The 22,076-nt window shown below is 38.6% G+C and overlaps 1 protein-coding gene across 1 annotated transcript; it reads right to left on the bottom strand.

The window, feature by feature from the left end:
• Positions 1–1,260: 1,260 nt before the first annotated feature.
• On the bottom strand, positions 1,261–22,003 carry ptpn11a (protein tyrosine phosphatase non-receptor type 11a). The gene is made up of 16 exons (XM_079804151.1): positions 21,742–22,003; positions 20,386–20,508; positions 14,820–15,014; positions 14,510–14,702; positions 13,493–13,612; positions 11,471–11,584; positions 11,248–11,344; positions 11,071–11,150; positions 10,833–10,991; positions 9,041–9,172; positions 8,805–8,959; positions 8,606–8,673; positions 8,367–8,518; positions 8,184–8,296; positions 6,201–6,301; positions 1,261–3,217 (listed from the first exon to the last, which is right to left on the bottom strand). The coding sequence occupies exons 1-15, from the start codon at positions 21,753–21,755 to the stop codon at positions 6,232–6,234; spliced, it is 1,785 nt and encodes a 594-aa protein (XP_079660277.1). The 5' UTR covers positions 21,756–22,003; the 3' UTR covers positions 1,261–3,217; positions 6,201–6,231.
• Between the last annotated feature and the right edge of the window lie 73 nt (positions 22,004–22,076).

The raw sequence follows: 22,076 nt of genomic DNA, 5'->3' as shown, positions 1-22,076 counted from the left end.
TGGGAACCCTGTAAACTGCAATTCATCGACTGGCCATTAGAGAGCGGCTCCAGAAGGAGCAGAATCTCATTGAGCTCATGTTAAAATGCCCAACTTTACAGCAGAAAAACACATGTTTACAGTCTGGTACAAATTGTGGTTTTGGTCTATACGGCTAATTTTGCCCGTCATGACGACTGTGAGGGGGTGAATTTTTTTATAACTCATTCGTTTACATTATATAAAGCCTCAAAGTTCTGCATAATTAAGGGCGTGGCCACTTTGAGTGACAGGTGTATAGCCGTTTGTCTGCTGTCTGTTAGTCATCACGTCACCTCAGCTCCGCCCACGTCCCGCCTCTTTGCCCATTTTCTATTATCCGGGAGTGATGGCGACGGCCAGCTCGTCCCTACTTTACACTTCAAAACTGCTCTTCAGAATCCAATGGGTGACATCACGGATACTACATCCATATTTTTTTACAGTCTATGGTCTTAATACATTCATCTTAACTACTACATCTTAATGTATCACTTATACAAACCTGGTAAAAATAACTGGCGGGCAGCAGAGGAAAGCCTTGTTTTTTTTCCCTTCCAGACGTCCGTTCATGTGAAAACTATGAAGCAAGCTAGATTTTATACAACAAACATCTCATGTAATTTTCTGTAGCACTTTATTTGACAGTATATGTACTTATTATATAAATTGCAATAGCTGGGTAATAACTAGGTACTAGCCCTGAACCTACCCCTAAACCTAACCTTAACCCCTGTAGTTACCTTTCTTAGGCAAGTACACTGTACATGCACGTACTGTAAAATAAAGTGCAACCAATTTTTCTCTCTTATGTGCTTATCTATATTCCCAACTTTGAGTTTTTCCTCTTGGTTATTGTGAGCAGATTCACCTCGATTCCATGTGGCTTGCCAGTGAAATCCAGATCTGCTGTCATGTGTTTCGTCCACAGCCCTGCAGAGAAACAGCTGCACGATCTCCACCACGCTCAGCCAGCTGCGCAACACAAAAATAGAGTCCAGCACAACAAAACCTATTAGCTTCAGTCCATTGCATTTGACCATCCTATTGCATTTAATGTGAGATTTGCCAGAAAGCGGCCATGCAACATCTACATTACGAAGGCAGAGTATTACCTGTTGGTCATGTTTGTCAAAAACAGCAATGACGGATGAAGTGGAAGTCTCAAAGGAAGAAAAACTAAATCTGCCAACCAACATCAAATTCATCCATGCATCCATCAATTGCACAGGACTCAACCATGAAGATGTGAGCTTCTTGTTTATTGTTATCAAGGAGTTCATGTTGGTTAATTGCATTGATAGCCGAACAACACGATCAACCCTATTAGCTTCTGTAAGGCTCACCGTCTGGCACGAGAAGAAATGCTGCTGGGTTAAACATACAGTATATCTTAATGGCAATTACATGTTTAGTAAGTACATTCTCCTCTACAAGATATTCATGTACAATATACAAGTTTAAAAAATATAGTTTGCATTGAGTTCCACAACCGTTTCTCTTCACGATGACAAAAATTCACATTAGTTGCTTTGGACCGTAATGCTTTCCGTGGAGCGAAGAGGACTGGGACTTTTTTTGTTTGTTTGTTTCAAAAGAACGAAAAGAAAGATGTTGGTCACAGACACACACACACACACAAATGTGTGTAATGTTTACATCATAAGCGAGAAAAGAAAAGAAAAGCATGGCTGAAACAGAAGACCGGACTCCAAAAAGGCAAACAAACAGCAGTATTTTTAAGATACTAACAGACACTTCAGGACAATACGCACACTACAGGACGCCAGATACGTGACGGGCTGAGAAAACCAACTCAAAGAGCACCGCCTTTTGCATTTTAAATGTGTAAGGAATCAACATTCAAGATAAAGAAAGCTAAAAAAGAAGTCAAGGCCAAATAATGTGAACGTAACGGAGCACAAGACACTGAAGACAACGATGTTGCTGACCAATCATGAGGAAAATGTTAATTAAACAAAAGACGTTGAACACAACAAGCAACATTAGATGGATGAGAGTTTGGTTTAGTGAAGCAAGCCAAGATTAAAGTGTTAAAACTAGGAAAGAGAAAATGAAGGCAATGTGACCTGGCAAAAAACAACTCATCCAAAAGTCAAGTTTGTCCATCATAGAAGGTCTAAATAACACTTTAAAACCCTTGATCACATCCACTGCTCTTTACAAGCTAGACACCATCAGGGTTACAAATACGCAGTCACTTTTAAAACAGTGATTTGGAAATTAAGTTCATTCGGTGATTTGACGTAAATAAGCAATTCCTTTGTTTTTAAAAAAACAGCAAAATATCATTAAAAAAAACAAAAATGATAAGAAACAGGTTTCGCAGCCAAGCGAAAGCAGCTGCTGGGTGGCCTGACGCAGCAGAACAATAATTCAGTAACACAAACAAGCCAGTGTCCCACGGAAAAGATTCCCTCAGAATCAGGATGTCGCTCTCCAATGGGACAAAAAGGCAAACCGAGGGTTTTCCGACCCATCTGGGCTGAAGTTCTCCTGCTGTTCGGAGCAAAGTCTTAAGGACACTGGGCTTAAACTGAAGGCAGAGGATGTGAAAATGGCCTAGAATGATTCGGATCCTCCCGTCGGAATTTAGCACAAGCACAAAGATGGAGATTAGGTATTGGGCCTTTTTCACTGCATATAAAATGGATGAAGTGTGTTGTGAAGATGTAGAGCATCCCTTTCCTTTGCTGAGAATCGCTTCTGTTCCCAATTATTTTAGTAAAGGTGCATGTGATGAGTGTCCTTTTTCTGTTAGAATATCACACTTAATGCTTTCCAGAAAGAGAGAGAAAAAAAAAAGGCAAGACGTAAGAGCTGAACGTAATGGCAAAAGCTTTTCCCACAAGCGCTAAATGTAGCCTGAATTGATTTCAGAAAACTCCACACCCAAAAAAACATGATTTTGCAGGGGCTGTTTTGGGTTTATTCAGTATAAGGCTTCATGATCGTCACAGTGGTTTCTTAGTGTGGGGTTAAAAGGCTACGTAGCTGGAAGGAGAAATGAAATTCACTCCATCCGCATGTCTCTGAGCTCATGTGGACCGGTCTCTGGATTTTTTTTTTCTTCTTTTTTTTCCCTTAATTTTTTTGTCTTTTTTGTCGTCTCTCCGTTTAGTCGTGATCACTTCTCAGGTTTTCAGGAGCGTCTGGCAACAACAAAAGCAATTCCTGTCTGGGAATAAGAAAAAGACAGATCACACACACAGCACTGTATTGGGCCACAACACACACTAAAAAGTCTCTCTTTGGAAATCGACATTGCAGACAGACACAGAGCAGCTAATATTGTTGACCTTTAGCTCTATCCGGACGGGGGTAGTTTACTAAACAATGTTTGAGTACAGATCTTTTCACCCAACTACTTTTACTTGGTTTCATGTACCAATTCAACATCATCTATGCGTTTATTACAGAGGTTGGAGTGTGTTTTGTAGATGTGGGCATTACAGAAGGTCATATGCTGTTCTTGCGTGTATCACGTATGATTTATGTCTTTTAATTATACATTTATTGATAAAAAATGTATTATACAAACCCTATTTAAAGAGCCCCTATTATGCTTTTGTCCTAATTTTGTTTTGGAGGTCTTGTACAATAGGTTTACATGCAGCCAAGGTCAAAAAACATTTTATTCTCTCATAATATACATTGCAGCATCAGCTCTTTTCTCTCAGTGTCTGAAACTGTTTGATCCACTCTCTCTAAACTTCTCCTTTCCACGAGCCTCCTTTGCTCTGATTGGTCAAACGGCCCAGTGTGTTGTGATTGGTCTACTCTGCTCTGATTGGTCAGACGGCCCAGTCTGTTGTGATTGGTCTACTCTACTCTGATTGGTCAGATGGCCCAGTCTGTTTTGATTGGTCTACTCTGCTCTGATTGGTCAGACGGCCCAGTCTGTTGTGATTGGTCTACTCTACTCTGATTGGTCAGATGGCCCAGTCTGTTTTGATTGGTCTACTCTGCTCTGATTGGTCAGACGCCCCAGTCTGTTTTGATTGGTCTAGTGCATGTTGGAAACCAAACACAATTAGCATATCTTCCTCAGCACTTGATACACAGTGATTCGAACAGTAATGATGGCATCGGTTTTCCTGAATCAATTCCAGTGCAAGTCTCATCCTTTGGAAGTTGCATGTAATATGAATTTGCATTCACAGCACAGAAAACAGCATCTTATGGCATTTTGCAAATTTGTTACAAACCTACATAGGTTTGAGCAGGAAGTGAGAATGGAATTACTGACGACTTGTTTCAGTTCAGTTCAGATTCACTTCTTTCTTTTGGGAGACAATAACTCAATTTATCTTTGAAACTTTGCAGACCTTTTACATTGACAAACAGCTATATTACACACTACATGAAAAAGATATTATAAAAAACATAAGAGGCACTTTAAACTTCACAGTTTATAGAAGCAGTTTATAATTAATAATCTGATACCATCCATATTGAAATTAAAGCATACAGAAGATTGGTGCACAAACAGTAGCTAAGGCAGTTAAAAATAAATATTATTTACATCAGTAATCACAAACATTCACATTCAGACGGGATACGATTTCTCAGAGGACCATCGAGTTTGCAGAAAAACAGTTGGTAATTTTCTCTGGAATTGTTTCTGAGGTTGTGTGAGAAAAACACGGGATTAAAAATCACGAAATACGCTGGTGAACTACAAATTTCTCTCCCAGGAAAACTAGTCCTGTCCAAATATGGCTTATGTTAAGTCATTAAATCTATAGGACCCAAGTAGAGATGGTTGCTAAACTTCTCAGAAAATGATGAAACTGGTTTTGCGCATGCCAACTTTTGGTTGAATCGAGAGTCATTTTAATTTCATGATGTGAATAGGTCTCTAAACCAGGCCCTTGAGGTCCACTTTCCTGCAGAGTTTAGCTAAAACCTTGATCAAACTCACCTGCCAGTAGGTTTCCTAGTAAATCTGACTACCTTGATTAGCTTGTTCAGGTGTGTTTGATTAGGGTTGGAGCAAAACTCTGCAGAAAAGTGGATCTTGTGGGCCAGAGCTGAGAACTCCTGCTCTAAACTACGCAAAACAAATGTAAAGGTTTGAAATACCCAGAAACAGCAGCTAAAGCAACTGTTGACTGGGACTGAACATACGGCAGAGTCCTGCACGGGTGCGGGTAACCAAGGGGTACCCGACGGGTGACCCGCAAATTTTGCTGAAACGGGTGAAAAACATCCTACTGTGTCGGATGAGGGTGCGGGTCGGGTCGGACAAGGGAGAAACACGGGTCTAAACACGGTTTTTAAACAGTCACGTGCAAACGAATATAGGCCTATATATAAACAATATATGCATGTATATTGTAGATGTGTTCCTAAAAATACAAAAATATGCCTTGCCTGTATTCCAAGTTGATAAAATAATTTCAAATCCATATCAGTTCATCTGTGGCCGCGCGGCGCACGCGTGCCCTCACAGAAGAATCACAACCGCGCGCGCTCTGCCTGCACTGCAGCCGTCAAGATGAATCATGAGGAGTTTAAGAAAAGATAGCCGCAAATGTGGAACTTCATCGCTGAGGAAGCACGCAGATAACTGTGGTAACAAACCAAGCACAAGCAGTTCTATCGAACAGTATTTGTGTTATATTTCCTGAGTTTGGTCTCTTAATAACACTGTCTTAGTAGGCCTACATTAAGCCACGTTAAGTGTTTTTTTATAATGGTTTTCTATGGTAGGAATACGTTTAACGTGTAATTATACGCGTTGCGTTCATATATTCTGGGCTCATCTGATTTTTTGTACATAGTATACGTTATTAGTATTATGTTTACTGAGTTTGGTCTCTTAATAACAGTACATTAAGCCACGTTAAGCTCCCGGCAGAAGTTGTCCTTGTGTTAATGGTCGTGTAATAACTTCTGTATGCTGGCAATAAACATTTTTGTAAGTGTGTCAATAATGTGATATGCTAAACTGATTTTATTGCGGGTGCGGGTCGGGTGTCGGTTCTATTTTAAGCGGGCCGGGTCGGGTGCAGATTTTAATTAGTGCTGTTGTCGGAAAACGGGTCGGATGCGGGTTTAAGCACTGCGGGTACGGGCGGGTGCGGGTTTTCAAAATCGGACCCGTGCAGGACTCTGACATGCGGTGATGTGTTGTGGTGAAGAATGAGCCTTCATACCTGTTATTTGGACAGAGTTGAAGTCCGAGTCTCATCTGTGACTCTTTTGCTGTTGCATCAGACCCACATTCTCATAGACTCGAGAGCTGTCGTCCCTCAAACTGTAAAAAAACACAGACATCAGGTACCTCTATACATTGTTACCAGGCATAATGGGAGTTTCCAGCTTACAGTTGGCATTAAATCAATGCTGACACCATGTGCTGTCTTACTGCATGTTACTAGTCTTATTTTAAACCAGGGGTCTCAGACTCATTTTACCCGTGGGCCGCTGGAGGTAGACTCTGGGTCAGGCTGGGCGGCATCAAGTATTACACATAATTTATGTGACAAAAAGTGTTTCAAGTATTCCAAAAAAAAAGTAGCACAACTGATCCAATCTTCTCAATCTTTTTATTAACAGTTCTTCAACATGAATGTTTCTTCTGAACATGAACTGTTCCTCTGAAATTGAACTAAATATAGCCTATAGAAATTTAATCATGTAATATGAAATAATGAATGATTTTAATTTAATTTTAAATAATAGACTAATTCACAGCAAGGCCGTAACCAGGTCAAACAGAACAGGGAGCAAAATTCTAGGTCTAATTCTAGTTGGGAAATAATCTTTTTGGGACTATTTGTAAACAATATTTGCGTCAAATATATTATTAGTCCCAATATTCTTTGCATGAGTGAGTGAATAAATACATAGATCCGCAATTTACTTACGGATTCCCGTGTGGTCTGGTGGTAGAATTTTTGTCAACCGTATCAAAGGTTTCGGGTTCTAATCTGCTCTCATATAGTTTTTCAAAGATGTTCATCAATGATTGTATAATAAGACCATGGACACGTTTGCATTTTGTTTTGTGATTTCACCAGAAAGAATAGAGTCTCTCTCAGCAACGGCATTAAGCGATAGTTTGACGTGCTCGTCTGTGTGTGAAGACTGTGCAGTGTGCACGAGCCAAAAGAGAACGTAAACCCCGCCTACTTTGATTTGATTGGCCATCTCAATCATTTTGACATTGATGAGCGCTGTTAGACCACATTCGTTTCGACTGTCTGATCAGCTTCGTTCTTCTGTTCCTGTCAATCACGCGGTGTCAACCAATTATACTGCATGAGGGAGGGGCGAGCCAACTCTCTCTCTCTCTCTCTCTCTCACACACACACACACACACACACACACAAAAAAGAGGCAGCAAGAGTGGCAAGCGCGGCAAGCGCGGCAAGCGCTGCACACGCAACGATTCAGCAAAAAGGTGCTTTTCAGAGCAACGCGCGAGCCGCACTAACACTAAACTTTGATGTCAAGAAGGGGGCCACAAAATATCATCCTGCGGGCCGTGAGTTTGAGACCCCTGTTTTAAACAATTCATTTGTAATATATATTTTTTTATTAAAAAAGATTTGATGGCGTAATCTTCTGGCCAATTTTCATGCACTGGTCAATTTTGAGATTTTGGGCTATTTTGAGTCTATTTTGTTTTCTTTTTCTTTCAGACTAGTGGAAGGAAAACATCCAAAATACACATTTTACACTTTATCTATTTGCATCAGTAGATTTCAATTACAATAGATGAATGAATGAATATAGCACTTTCATATGTACTACTGTACACCCAAAGCGCTTTACAACTATGTCAGGGGTCTCTCCTCAACCACCACCAGTGTTCAGCATCCACTTGGATGATGCGACGGCAGCCACAGTACAACGGCGCCAGTGCGCTCACCACACACCAGCTATTGGTGGAGAGGAGAGAGGGTGATAAAGCCAATTCAATGGCTGGGGATTATTAGGAGGCCATGATTGGTAAGGGCCAATGGAGGGAATTTGACCAGGAAACTACTCTTTACGAGAAGTGCCATGGGATTTTTAATGACCACAGAGAGTAAGAGAGATATCTTAATATCTAAATTCTGAAGGATTTGTATATATGTCTATAAAATTGTCTATAGTGTGAGGTTTTGTGTGACATGTATGCGTGTTCTCACTCGGCACAGGTTGGCGTTGGTGTGCACGGTGGCAGAGGGCTCTGATCTCCTCCAGTCAGGTCAGAGAGAGAATACTTGATGTTGGTGTACTCGCGTCCTTTAATTTTACTTTTCTGAAAGAGACAAAAGAATCAGCCTATTTTGAACACCACTGATCAAGCTCAATATCGGTGTCATACACACCTGCTCCTCCTCTATGCGGCGCTGTAGAGTCTCAATATAATGCTGAACGGCCATGTAAATGAACCGATACTGGGCCTCTGTCTGTACCATTCCTGAACGCTGAGATCGCACCATCTGGATAGTCTTGGGCACGTCAATATCACAGTCCACTCCTGCGCAACACAGACTTCTGGTTAGAGCTGAAGTGTGGCACAATTCAATTAAGAATATAATGGTCAATCTAGATGTAAGGACTTTACCCTTTTCTCTGATGATGTCTATTAAAATATCAATAACGATAAACGTTCCTGTTCGTCCAATCCCAGCACTGTAGGAGAAACAGAAATGCATGATTATGACCAACAAACAGACTTGCTTGATGATGAAAATATTTGGTCTGGCATTGTATGAGGTCATTAATATCAGTTTGAAGTCTGTTTTTGATGGTGTTCTCATAACCTGCAGTGCACCACAATGGGTCCAGCCCCGGTTATGCTCTCCTGCTTCATTTTGACCTCTTCCAGGAAGTCCAGCACGCCGCCAGGGTCTCCGGGCACACCGTGGTCTGGCCATGCGCGGAAATGGTACTGCCACACTGTGCGCTCAGTGTTACCCTACCACATCAGCGAGAATACTGGTGTTAGAGTCAAACTCTTGTGTTTATGGGTCATGTAACCATTTCAGTTTTATTTTACCTGTCCAACTTTTGACAGCTTCAGCTCTCGCAGGATGTAATCATGTGCTGACGTTTCCTTAACGTTCCGTACGCGCATGGCTCCGTACTCCTTCAACGCGGACACGTCAGGCCAATACTTCACACACTTACTCTGTGAAGGAAAACACAATACATCTCAGAACAATTCAGTTTGGGCTGAACATTTCATTAGAAATAAAAACCAAAATTGTAAAATGGCTCAGCACAAAGGCTGAAATTTTAACTAGCAATACGCTTTTAAACTAGCAGACTTTTGGGGACTTTAGCTTATTCACCGTATCCCCCAGAGTTAGATTAGTCCATGCATACCATTCTCATCTCTGTGCCATAACTCTGTCTGACGCACCCACCGCTAGCCTAGCTTAGCACAAAGACTGTAGGTAAATGGCTCCAGCTAGCCTACTCCTCAATAAGTGATAAAATAACGCCAACATTTTCCTATTTACATGTTGTGATGTGTAGTTACATCGTGTACTAAGACCGACGGAAAATGAAAAGTTGTGATTTTCTAGGGCGATATGGCGAGGAACTATACTCTCATTCCTGCGTAATAATCAAGGAACTTTGTGCCGTACCATGAGTGCAGCGGCGCAATGATATTACACAGAGCCTGAAAATAGTCCCCAGCTCACTCAGTCGCTGTGTGATGGAAAATTTAATCAACGAAGGATATTCATAATTATATTCATATAATATTATATACATAAGAGAATATTTTGCTATGCAGGACTGGGAGTTAAAATCAGAAAGACAATGGGACCAGCAAAGTGACCTTAGGGGTTACTGTCCACCTAAATGTGGAATGAAAGACATATGGGGTTATTCGTGTGGAAATTTACAGGAGGAAGGCTGTGTGTGACCTTGTTTGAAAACAACTATAAGAGCTGCACTTTTGTTATGACTTGCAGTCAATGCTCTGCAGATGGCTGTACGACTGTTGACTCTTCTTTTGCAAAAGAATAAACCATTTTATTAAATTATTAAGATTTGTCTCTTATTCAGAGTTGATTAGAAAATGCCACAACAGTGCGCAATCCATAAATGCGTCGATGGAAAGTTCTGAGCGTGATCTACTGACGATTCAAGAGAACAGACATAGTAGGATCGTTTTCATAATAACACAAACTATCAAGAGCAAAGCAAATTAGCATCTGGTTTTACACATGCTTTTTTGGGCGGTAAATAAATGGCGCAAACACCAGCAAACTGACGAGTGCAAACCTTAGTAAATCACTTTGCGTGATTCATTTAAATATTCTCCTCCCCTCAATTTTGCGTCTGAAAGGTAAACTTCTATAAATGCATATGCAATAAGTTCAGCCACAAAAACAACCCTGTCCACACCTTTTCAGCGCTAATTTATCACTGCGTGTCTCTTTTAATGCCACAAGAGGGTGTGCTGGGGCAAGCCGTTAGTAAATCTGTAATAGCATTATTAAAATAGTAATATTTTGTATTATGTTTTGTTAATATTTATATTTAATAATAAAAATATAAAGTATCATCATTTTATTATTTTGATATATAATCAGCCTTACAAACAGGAACAGTAAACCTGGAGCTTTTTCAAAAAATGTATTGTAAAATCACATTAGAAATTGATTAAAAAAAACACAAATTAGATTTTTTTCCCCCAAAAAATTATGCAGACCCAATTTCAGAAAGTAACTTCAAGTTTCGAAAGTGTACATGTATTTAAATATTTGTTTTAGCCGTTCATGAACCACAATGAAAATGTATGTGATGGGTAAAAGCCTTGGGAGACAGCTCACCTTTCCCCGTTCCACTTCCTTCGTGGTCATGACGATGACTCGAGAGTTCTCCTGAAACACCATCCTCCAGAAGTCACTGATGGTGTTTTGCAGGCAGCCCTGCGTGGCGATGTAGCTCCGCTTCACCTTTGAATTGTTGCTTTTAGCCTCGTTATCAGGCTGGCGGACCACAAATACCAAGTTATTACACAAATAAATATGTAATCATTCTGACAGGACTTGAAGGCACCTTTATTACCATGATGATGTTGGCGTTGATGTAGTCAGAGCCTGGTTCATTTGCATCACCGTCGGTCAGCACGACTCGCGTGTGGTCGACTGAGGAAGAGGCACAGAGATAAGAATATTATTGGCCCATCAGCATGCAGCATTCGGAGAGTTTTCTGGGATTTGCATGATGATAATGTTCACTTACAGGGAAGAATGTTCTTATATCTATTCTTGTTTTTGTTTTCTGGCCGTTGGCCCTCCTTGCGACTGTAGAGAAGTTTGCACTCCTGCTGCTGAAGCGTCTGTGGACACAGAATTGAAAATGATTCCCTGCACTCGTCCCTTTATAATAAAGCTGTGGGAAACTGTTAATTGATTTATCAGTGGATCAGATCGATTGGCTAAACTGGGTGCTGATTGGCTCTCACCTCAAACTCCTCCCAGAATCCCTGCTTGACCTTATCTGTGGCCTCTGCCAGCTTGCTGAGCTCTCGTACCCGGCTCTCGATCTCTGCTGCATTGATGCGGGTCGTGTTCAGAGGCTGCAGGAAACAAAACACTGCATTAGTTGTATTATTTGGCTGGTATTAGGAATGTCGAATGTACGTTTACACAACTGTTCAAAAGTTTGGGGTTGGTAACATTTTTGAAAGTCACTTCTGCTCACCAAGGCTGCATTTATTTGATCAAAATACAATCAAAAATTCAAATATTATTACAATTTAAAATAACTATTTTGTATGTGAATATATTTTAAAATGTAATTTATTCCTGTGATCAATTTCAGCATCATTACTCCAGTCTTCAGTGTCACATGATCCTTCAGAAATCATTCTAATATGATGATTTGCTGCTCAAGAAACATTTCTGATTAATATCAATGTTGAAAACAGTTCAATATTGACAAAACTATTTCTCTGGATTTAAACTAGGGATGCACCAATGTATCGGCCACCGATATTTTTATCGGCCGTTTTTTGATCAATTTACACCCATCGGCATATCGGCTATAGCATGAAAAAGGGCGATATAACAAACCAATGGTTTATTAATGAGCTGCGTGAAGACACTGAGCTGTATAATGTCTGCTGCATAATCCAAGATTATAATGTAATATTCCTGCTGTACTGCTGTCTGTGTTTTAATGTTTATCAAACAACAAAAGATCAACAAACAAAAATAAATCGCTCACTACTCTTGACTAAAATTTCTTAAGGATTCATTTCCGCAATGCAGACAACGCAGACAGAATCCAGTCATAAAAATGAAATTTACTATATAATGCACAGAATTTGTTTTGATGAATAACTAAAACGTTGGTGTGTACACTTAAATCAAATCGCGATATATACTAGTGACTGTGAATATTAAGCCGCAAAAAGACTGTATAAATATGAATCCTGCATGTTTCTGTGTCTCTGTGAATGAATGGAGACCTCTCTCTCTCACTCTCACACAGAGAGCCTCTGCCACCTCAATATGAAGACATGAATGCATCTCCAGTCCCTTCATTAGCATTTTTAAACACACACACACACACACACACACACACACACACACACACACACACACACACACACACACACACACACACACACACACACACACACACACACACACACACACACACACACACACACACACACACACACACACACACACACACACACACACACACACACACACACACACACACACACACACACACACACACACACACACACACACACACACACACACACAGGAACTCGAAGCACACGGCAACCCGTCAAAATAAAAGTTTGGTTTAACAAAGTAATTGTGACAGGATTAATGTTACGTCTCAATGTAATAATAATATATGCATTTAATTCATACAGTGAAAAATATGCAGTGTTTTTTAACATTAAACCTACTTAAAAAGCACTGTTTATTTCATGTTAAAAGGATCCAGAAATGATTTGCTAATGCAGCAATAAACTAGCTAGTAGTCTATAAGTTAATGTAATGTTTTTTTTTTTTTAACCTTGCTGATTTAAAACATGATCAAAACACTATTTTAATGACAACATTTCAAATAAGAAGGCAAGTGAAAAATATCGGTATCGGCCCCAAAAAATCATATCGATGCATCCCTAATTTAAACATTCTTGGAAACATTTGGGATAACAAAAATACAAAAGTCAACAAAATATATAACATGGTTCTAGTGGTTTTTGGATATTTTAATACAAAAATCTTACATATTGTGTCTTTAATGTCTTTGCTGTCACTTTTGATCAATATAAGGCATCCTCTCTGAATTAAAAGCGTTAATTTATTTAAAAAAATAAATCTTGCTGACCCCGAACTTATGAACCCAAGTGTATTCCTCTAGCAGATGCTTTTGTCTAAAGTGATTTACAAACCAGGAACCTCACAAGCAATTTGACGCACAATTCTCAATGGATCTTTACTTTAAATGGTCACACCTGTTTGAGCTGCAGGACCGTCCCAAGTGTTTCCACCATAGGGTTTTTCTTGTAGTGCTCCACCAGGTCTGTGAGTGAGTCGAATTTCTCCCCACCGCCAACATCATACTTCAGATCATGCTGACAAAATGATAATAGAAATAATAGCCAACTTATATAACACAACACAGGTAAATAGGAAGTCAATGGTTGCTTTCAACTGTTTGATTACCAACAATCTTCAAAATATCTTCTTTTGTGTTCAACAGAAGAAAGAAACTCATACAGGTTTGGAACAACTTGAGGGTGAATAAATTATAAAAATGATTTTCATTTTTGGGTGAACTATCCCTTTAAGATTAAAGATGAAGCTTGTCATTTCTGCACTGCTAGTTGCACCAAAAAATGTACTATTCAAACAGTTTTCTCATTTAGAACAACAATTAAACATTAATGTATATTAAATATATTTGTATTTTTAATCAGCAATGCTTTAAAGGAATGAATGTAGAAACAACTTCTTGGAGAGCATTTAACAACATGCATCTTTAAAGGGGATAGTTCACCCAAAAATGAAAATTCTGTCATCATTTACTCACCCTCAAGTTGTTTCAAACCTGTATGAGTTTCTTTGTTCTGCTGAACACAAAAGAAGATATTTTGAAGAATGTTTGTAACCAAGCAGATAGAGCAACCATTGACTACCATAGTAGGGAAAAAAATATTATGGTAGTCAATGGTTGCTCTATCTGCTTTATTACAAACATTTTCAAAATATCTTCTTTTGTGTTCAGCAGAACAAAGAAACTCATACAGGTTTGAAACAACTTGAGGGTGAGTAAATGATGACAAAATTCTAATTTTAGGGTGAACTATCCCTTTAAATTCAATAAACAAGCAAATATTTGTTTAAATCCACACTATTTGTGCTCACTAATTGACTAGTTGGGTGTTGAACAACTAGTTGATCATTCTAATAAATCTCTAATTAAAAAACACACTAACATTTCACCTGCAAGTCATGCATCTGAACTTTACCTGGCAGCGTATCATGACGTGAGTGACTTTGGGTTTGCCGTCACTGGTGTCCGTCTTGTCATCTCCGGTCCGTACAGACAGCACAAAATCTCCCGGGTGACTCTGACTTTCTCTCACCAGGAAACTTCCGTTCTTGCCCTTCTCTGTCAACAACTTCTCTGCCTCACGACCAGATAGATGACCATGAAACCACCTTGCAAAAATAAAACAAAAAACAACAGGGTATTCAGGTTCAGACTGCAATAAAAAAAGCCTATAAAACACAGCTATCAGCCCACGTTGTCATGGCAGGACAGACAGATGTGCTCACCTCTCAGAAGTGGGATCGGCACAGTTGAGCGGGTATTTCAGCTCAATGACGTCTCCGTTTTTCTCTTTCAGCTGTCCGTGATGTTCCATGTAATACTGCACTAGCTCAGCCAGGGTGGCAAACTTCTCTCCACCGTACAGGTCGTAATAGTCTCCTGTGTTTTGGATCTTAATGTGGGTGACGGCACCATTTCGCCTAATGAAGAGAAGAGCTTCAATTCAGTTTATAATTGATTTATACTAGTACACCGTACAAAATGTTTGTAATTTTAACAGAAAAAGACTGTAAAAATGCTACAGCAAAATGTTAACTGGTTACCTTTGCCACATACGGTGAAAAGTTGTAAATGGTTTAACAACGCATAATGTGTAATCACGATCAAATTGATGTTTTTTGCAAGTAAAAACTATGAATTACCGTATGATTTACTGTGAAAAAGTAATTCCCACTAAAAAAGTAAGTCCCTGTACGATAGGTCACATATGATTATATTTATCAGTAATGTACATTTGGGTGATTTGTGTTCTATTTTGTGTTATTTTATGTTTACTGCATTATTTTAGTTACATGTGTGTTACTCTGATGGTGTTTTATATTTGTTTGTATGACACTACGCACTGTCTATACATATTCTTCTCTTCTACTTCTGTTTTACCACCTGCATTATAGTGGTAATCATTACATTTTACTGTAAAAAGATATATTAACATTATATCACTTTAAAGTTAAAGTTGTAAAATACACAGGCACCAATATGCCATCCTGCAAGGATACCGGTATGGTCAGTATCTGTAAAGGTAAAGAATGTGATTTGAACAGAAAAAGACTAAAAAAGCTACAGTTAGAGCTGCACGATTCTGGTTAAATTAATTTTTTTTTGTTTCAAACTGAGATCACAATTCCCCATGATTCTGAACAGACAACTAAACAAAATATCATGTGATTTACTAGAGGTTCTGACAAATGTCTATTTTAAATATTTAATTAATCTGAATTAATTATTTAAAAAAAAAAAAACAGTTTGAATGAATGATTCAATGACTCACTCATAAATACTTCAAAAACACTGGCGGTTTCTCAATATGCGTTCTTGTCTGTACTTGTGTTCTCATGGGCTTGTGAATCGTCATCAGTCGCTGCCCAAGTACTGTTCCAATTCAAAGTTCACATCTAGCCAAGTACAGTTCAAATCCCCGGATGTGTCCTTGATCCACCCCTTTTATAGAGGATGCACAAGGAGGTGACTTGTGTGGACTTCAGACAGACCGGTATCCCAGAATGCATCTCGCAACAACCAACAAGCGTGAGTAGTGGATGAGAAAACCCACGTAATTTAATAATACTACTGTTATTGTGTCACGAAATGTAGTTTTAAGACTTTTTCAGGCGAGGATGTACTTTAAAGCTCAAATCTGTGGTTGATTTATAAAGAGAGCGCCTATTTTGATCTGCCGTTTTCAGAGTTGTGAGATCCAGTCGACCAAAGGGTGCTCAGCGCTCATTAACCCCGGCAAGGGTAGCCTTTTCTTTGGCTAGACCTTCTGTCGTCTGCCGCTGGCTCTGATGTCTCTGTAGTGGTTAAACATGAGATATAATTCGTCTTGTGTAGATCTAACAGGCGATCTTTGGTCTCATTAATCTATAATTTGTTCCGTGGCTATTCGTTTTGGCTGAGGGCAAAGTGAAGTTTCATTTATTTCTTTGATCATTAAAGGAACACTCCGACTTTTTCCACGTAATGATCAAGGAGCTTTGCTGCCGTCCCATGAGTGCAGCGCGCAATGATATTACGCAGCACCTGAAAATAGTCCCCAGCGCTCTCTGTGTAAGCAGGTTGTCACGTTGGTTATGTTGACGGAAGTTAGCCTATTTTCAGGCTCTGTGTAATATCATTGCCCGCTGCACTCATGGTACGGCACAAAGTTCCTTGATCATTACGCAGGAATGAGAGAATAGTCCCGAGCCATATCAGTCTAGAAAATCACAACTTTTCATTTTCTGTCGGTCTTAATACACGAAGTAACTATACACATCACATGTAAATAGGAAAATGTTGGTGTTATTTTGTCACTTATTGAGCAGTAGGCTAGCTGGAGCCATTTACCTCCAGTCTTTGTGCTAAGCTAGGCTAGCAGTGGGTGCGTCAGACAGAGTTATGGCACGGAGATGAGAATGGTATGTATGGACTTATCTAACTCTGGGGGATACGGTGAATAAGATAAAGTCCCAAAGTCGGCGTGTTCCTTTAAAACTGACATTTAACAAAAAGAGACTGGGATGTGTTTTATGTCATATTTAATTTTATTACAGTGAAGATAATCATGTATGCACTTATTGCGTGAACCACATTTTAATATGTTTAATATTTTTTAAACTGTAAACGAAAAGAGGCAAGGTTGTGTTTTAGATTTCGTTTTGTTATAAATATATGCAGTGAACATAAAATTGCCTAAACAAATTTGTGTGGCGATTAGTATGTTTAAGTTTTTTTTTTTAAATGAAAACGAAAAGAGGCAGAGTGTTTTTTTATAGCATACTTCGTTTTATTGTAGCCTCAAATACACATACAGAGATAACCGGAGTAGCCAGAGCGAGCTGAGTGACGCTACCAAGAACGCTGTTGTTCCGTTTGCAGACTTCCTCTGAAGTTCGATCTCCTGAATCAAACTTTGCAAGTCTGAACGAACAAGGACGCAAGTCTGAAGTTTGCGTACTTAATTTTGAGAAAAACGGCCACTGATTCATCCATCATTCATCTCCTAAATAATGATTCAATGACAAATACATTTTTAAGTCACTTGTCGCCACCTACTGGTGTAACGATGTAATTGATACAATCGTTTCTTTGAAGCGCCACTTTCAAAAGGTGATTTGCTCTATTTTTATCTCTACTCTAGACATCAGTGTTCATATCAGAACTATAAACTTTTATCCCAGAACTTCTGTGATAATATGAATATTTCTAACACAGAAATAATGAAACTGTGTGGTTGCAAAGATTGTTTGTGGAGCTGTTTCATACTTATACATGAATGATAACAGCTCTCTCTTGCTCAGTGGCAGCGGAAACAGATCTGAATTCTCCGGTGTGATTTTGACAAAGGTTTAATAGACACAAGCGAATCGTTGTCATTTAGGAATGAGATTGCGTGGATATTTGAAATCAAGATCATGATTTTTTTTTTTTAAAAGATTAATAGCACAGCTCTAGCTACAGTAAAAACCAGTTGTTTGTTAACTGTAAGTTACCTTGCTATACATGCTAAAAAAATGTTTTAATGTTTTAACAATATATAATGTGACTATGTAATTTTATTATAAAAACAGTCAAATTTATGATTTTAGTATAAAATATGATTAGCGTATGAATTGTTTGTTTGTTTGTTTGTTTGTTTTTAACACCATGCCAGCTTCTGTGGCTATTTTCATGGCAAGAAATTTTATTAGAAAAATTCAGATTTTCACAAAAAAAATGTGTTTAACCACAAACTATATAGGTTTAACTTTGTTAAAAATTTCTTCAAAAGAGTTAACTGAATAAAAAAGGCTTCTCACAGGGTTAAAACCAGCATAATCTAATAAAACATGCTTCAATGATAAAGAGTTTTGATTAGCATATGAAAAAAAAGTAGTAAAAAGCAGCAAAAATCAGATTTTGGTAGTTCAATAGAGAAGTATATTAACTAGGGGTGCACCGAAATGTCGGCCGCCGAAAATGTTCGGCCGAAAATGACATTATCGGTTTCGGGCCGAAATAAAAAATTTTTTGCAGAAAACGTAAACCGAAAATTAATGTCACCCGCCTCTCCCATCTGTGCGCAAGCACTTAGGTTTCACTCACGGTCGAGCTGTTATCACGCGACGCGTCTGCCTATCAAAGATGAAGCATGTCAGCGGTATGAGAACAAATAGAGACGTCTCCATCTGAACTACCCATTGCCAGAAGCGACAATCCCCTTGAGTACTGGCGCGCAAACGAAGGCCGCTTTCCATTGCTTGCGTGGATTGCAGTGTTGCCAAGTCCACGGTTTTCCCGCGGGATGTTTTTCCATGTCCGCGAGTTGAAGCGACCCCAATTATGTGATATTTAGACTCAGGAATGCGAATTTTAGCAGGCAACCCTGCCAAAAAAAACACATATTTTACCCCCCAAATGCCAGTGACAGTGACAGACAGTGAGAGACTATTCAGTGCAGCATCTCATGTTCTTAATGAGAACCATTCTGTGATTTAGTGTGCAGTTATTCAGATATTTGTGGATCTTTGTTTGCACAACTGTTAAAAAACTATTTTATTTGATGGAACATAAAACTTGAAGAATAATATTATTTGGTATTATTATTTATATTTATTGTTAAAAATATTTTAGGTTTTGTTATGTAACTTAAAGGGTTAATTCACCCAAAAATGAAAATTCTGTCATTAATTACTTACCCTCATGTCGTTTGACACCCGTAAGACCTCCGTTCATCTTCGGAACAGAAATTAAGATATTTTAGTTGAAATCTGATGGCTCTGAAAGGCCTTCATTGGCACAATGGCACTTTACACTCTCAAGACCCTTAAAAAACGCAAAAAAACCCTAAATAACGACTTACATAGCGATGACGATTTCAAAACACGGCCTCATGAAGCTTCGAAGCGTTATGAATCAGCGAGTCGAATCAGCAGTTTGGATCGCCAAATTTCACACGGTTTGACACGCGATCCGAATCATGATTCAGCTCACTGATTCATAACGCTTCGAAGCTTCATGATTCCTTGTTTTGAAATCGTCATCACTATGCAAGTCGTTATTTAGGGTTTTTTGCGCACAAAAACTATTATCGCCGATTCATAAAGTTATTTTAGAACCACTGTAGTGAGATGGACTTTGTAACGACGTCTTTAGTACCTTTTAACGGTCTTGAGAGTGTAAAGTGCCATTGTGCCAATGGAGGCCTTTCAGAGCCATCAGATTTACACTAAAATATCTTCATTTCTGTTCCGAAGATGAACGGAGGTCTGACGGGTGTCGAACGACATGAGGGTAAGTCATTAATGACAGAATTTTCATTTTTGGGTGAACTAACCCTTTAATAAAAGTTTGATTATTCTATTGGTTCGTGATTTTTTCATTTCAGATCCATTAAATTCAAGCAATTTATATATATATATATATATATATATATATATATATATATATATATATATATATATATATATATATATATATATATATATATATATATATATATATATAAAGCCATTTTTGGCTTCAGTTTCGGTTTTCGGCCAAGTGCGTCCAAAATTTTCGGTTTCGGCCCAGAATTTTCATTTCGGTGCATCACTAATATTAACATTATATCAATTATGCCATCCTGCATGGATACCGGTGTGGTCAGTATTTTTTACAGTGAATTTCTGACAAGCACAGCTGTCGTTTTTTAACTTAAATTACATGTATGCTTTTCACCTTTTAACATTAACATTATATTTTTACAGTGTGGTCAATTGCATAATATATATTTTCCAATTAACACTTGTTATTCCTGGCCTAAAAGCTGGTTTGTCCGTCACCTCTCACCTGACGGAAAGTGTAAAGTCTCCAGGGTTGCTTTTGCTGGGACGGGCCAAGAAACTGCCGTCCACACCGCGAGTGAGTAGAAGGTTCTCTGCCTCCACTCCAGTGATGTTGGGGTGGAACCACCTACCGACAGAAACACAACACAGCCCGTCACGACATGAACGTTTTGGCCAATAATACTTCAGTAAACATGAAAGTACAAGCAGTAAAAAAAATTCATATGAAAAAGATATTTCACAATCAGAAGCCACAGAACAAAGTATGCAGCTCAAGCATAATAAAATATTCAGAATAGTGAAATATATTCAGCAGGATCTTTTGCTCTCTTATCACTTCAAGCTATATAAACTTTGTGTCAAATGTATTTTTGAAATGTGTGCTTGTAATATGTTTATACTTGCTTTCATATTTTGTTTCTAATGCAATAGTTTCAGACATAAGTTATGTTATGTGTTGGTCACCACCGCATATGCATTCATTTTTGCTTACAAGTTGAATTATGCAGCCATCTATTAATCTTAGAAATTATATCGGTCACACTTTAGATTAGGGTCCAATTCTGACTATTAACTACAACATTTTCCTCAATAAACTCCTAATTACTGCTTATTTATATAGTTATATAGTTATTACTTAAATAGTTATATAGTTATTACGGTAGTTTAAGTTTTTGTATTAGTGGATTAAGGGATGTAGAATATGGTCATGCAGAATAAGGCATTAATATGTGCTTTATAAGTACTAATAAACAGCCAATATATATCATAGTAATATATATGCTAATAAGTAACTAGTTAATAGTGAGAATTGGACCCCAAACTAAAGTGTTTCCGTTATATTTATCAATCTATCATCTATCTATCTATCTATCTATCTATCTATCTATCTAAAGAAAACAATATTAATACAAGCAGGTCAAATCAATTAACTACTATAAGCAAAATAAAGGCAAATGTTATTCACACCACACTACTGTCAAGCCATACTTCAAAACACAGTCCCTGTTTACCATCCCAGTCTGTGGTCAAATCTACAATATGACCTGTCAATCATCATCAACATATGGAATATGATCAGTGAGCATACTTTTATTGTGTTAAAATCAGTTAATTCAAAGTAATTCCTCATTACACTGACTCTTTCACACTCAAAACACGTCCAGTCTCGCCCTGTTGGCTTTAAACCATTAAACTGCCTGACATTTAAACACGTTCATTTCGCACTTTACACATTTAAAACTCTCTAAACAAACATTCTTTTAATTTATCTTGAAAATAAGATGCCGGACAGAGTCGAGAAATGCGGAATAAACGAGAAACGCGGACAATATTAGGTTTGTTTTTGCTTGTTTCTCACCTTCGGGATGTCATCTCTCCCTCACTCTGTTTACTGTATTTTCACTCAGTTTCCGGGTAAAAAGTCCGCTTAAATCGACAGCCCCGTGTTCAGCGCCTCATACGGCAGCGGGTCCCGCTCGGTTTGGGTTCGGACAGACGGACATGAGTGAATAAAATGACGAGAAAGAGTGACCAGGAGCGCTAGGCCGCGGCGGCGGAGAGAGTTTTCTGGAGTCGGTTGGAAAAACGTCACCAAAGCTGCGACACACAGCGCGCGACGCGCCGTACCGACGCGCCCTCTTGAGGTGGAACACTTGAACAACAGCTCAAACAAATTAATATCATATTTATTTT

The sequence above is a fragment of the Gobio gobio genome (assembly GCF_949357685.1).
Source record: "Gobio gobio genome assembly, chromosome: 22".
Lineage (NCBI taxonomy): Eukaryota > Metazoa > Chordata > Actinopteri > Cypriniformes > Gobionidae > Gobio > Gobio gobio.
The sequence above is the reverse complement of the archived record's forward strand: the minus strand, read 5'-3'. Positions and strand labels throughout refer to the sequence as shown.

Excerpts from the sequence above, each read along its gene's own strand:
- ptpn11a (XM_079804151.1), bottom strand. Across the intron at positions 15,015-20,385 it reads GACTTTACACTTTCCGTCAG|GCGAAATGGTGCCGTCACCC; the intron begins GTGAGAGGTGAC and ends TCTCTTCATTAG. Across the intron at positions 8,960-9,040 it reads AGCTGTCAAAAGTTGGACAG|GGTAACACTGAGCGCACAGT; the intron begins GTAAAATAAAAC and ends CTGATGTGGTAG.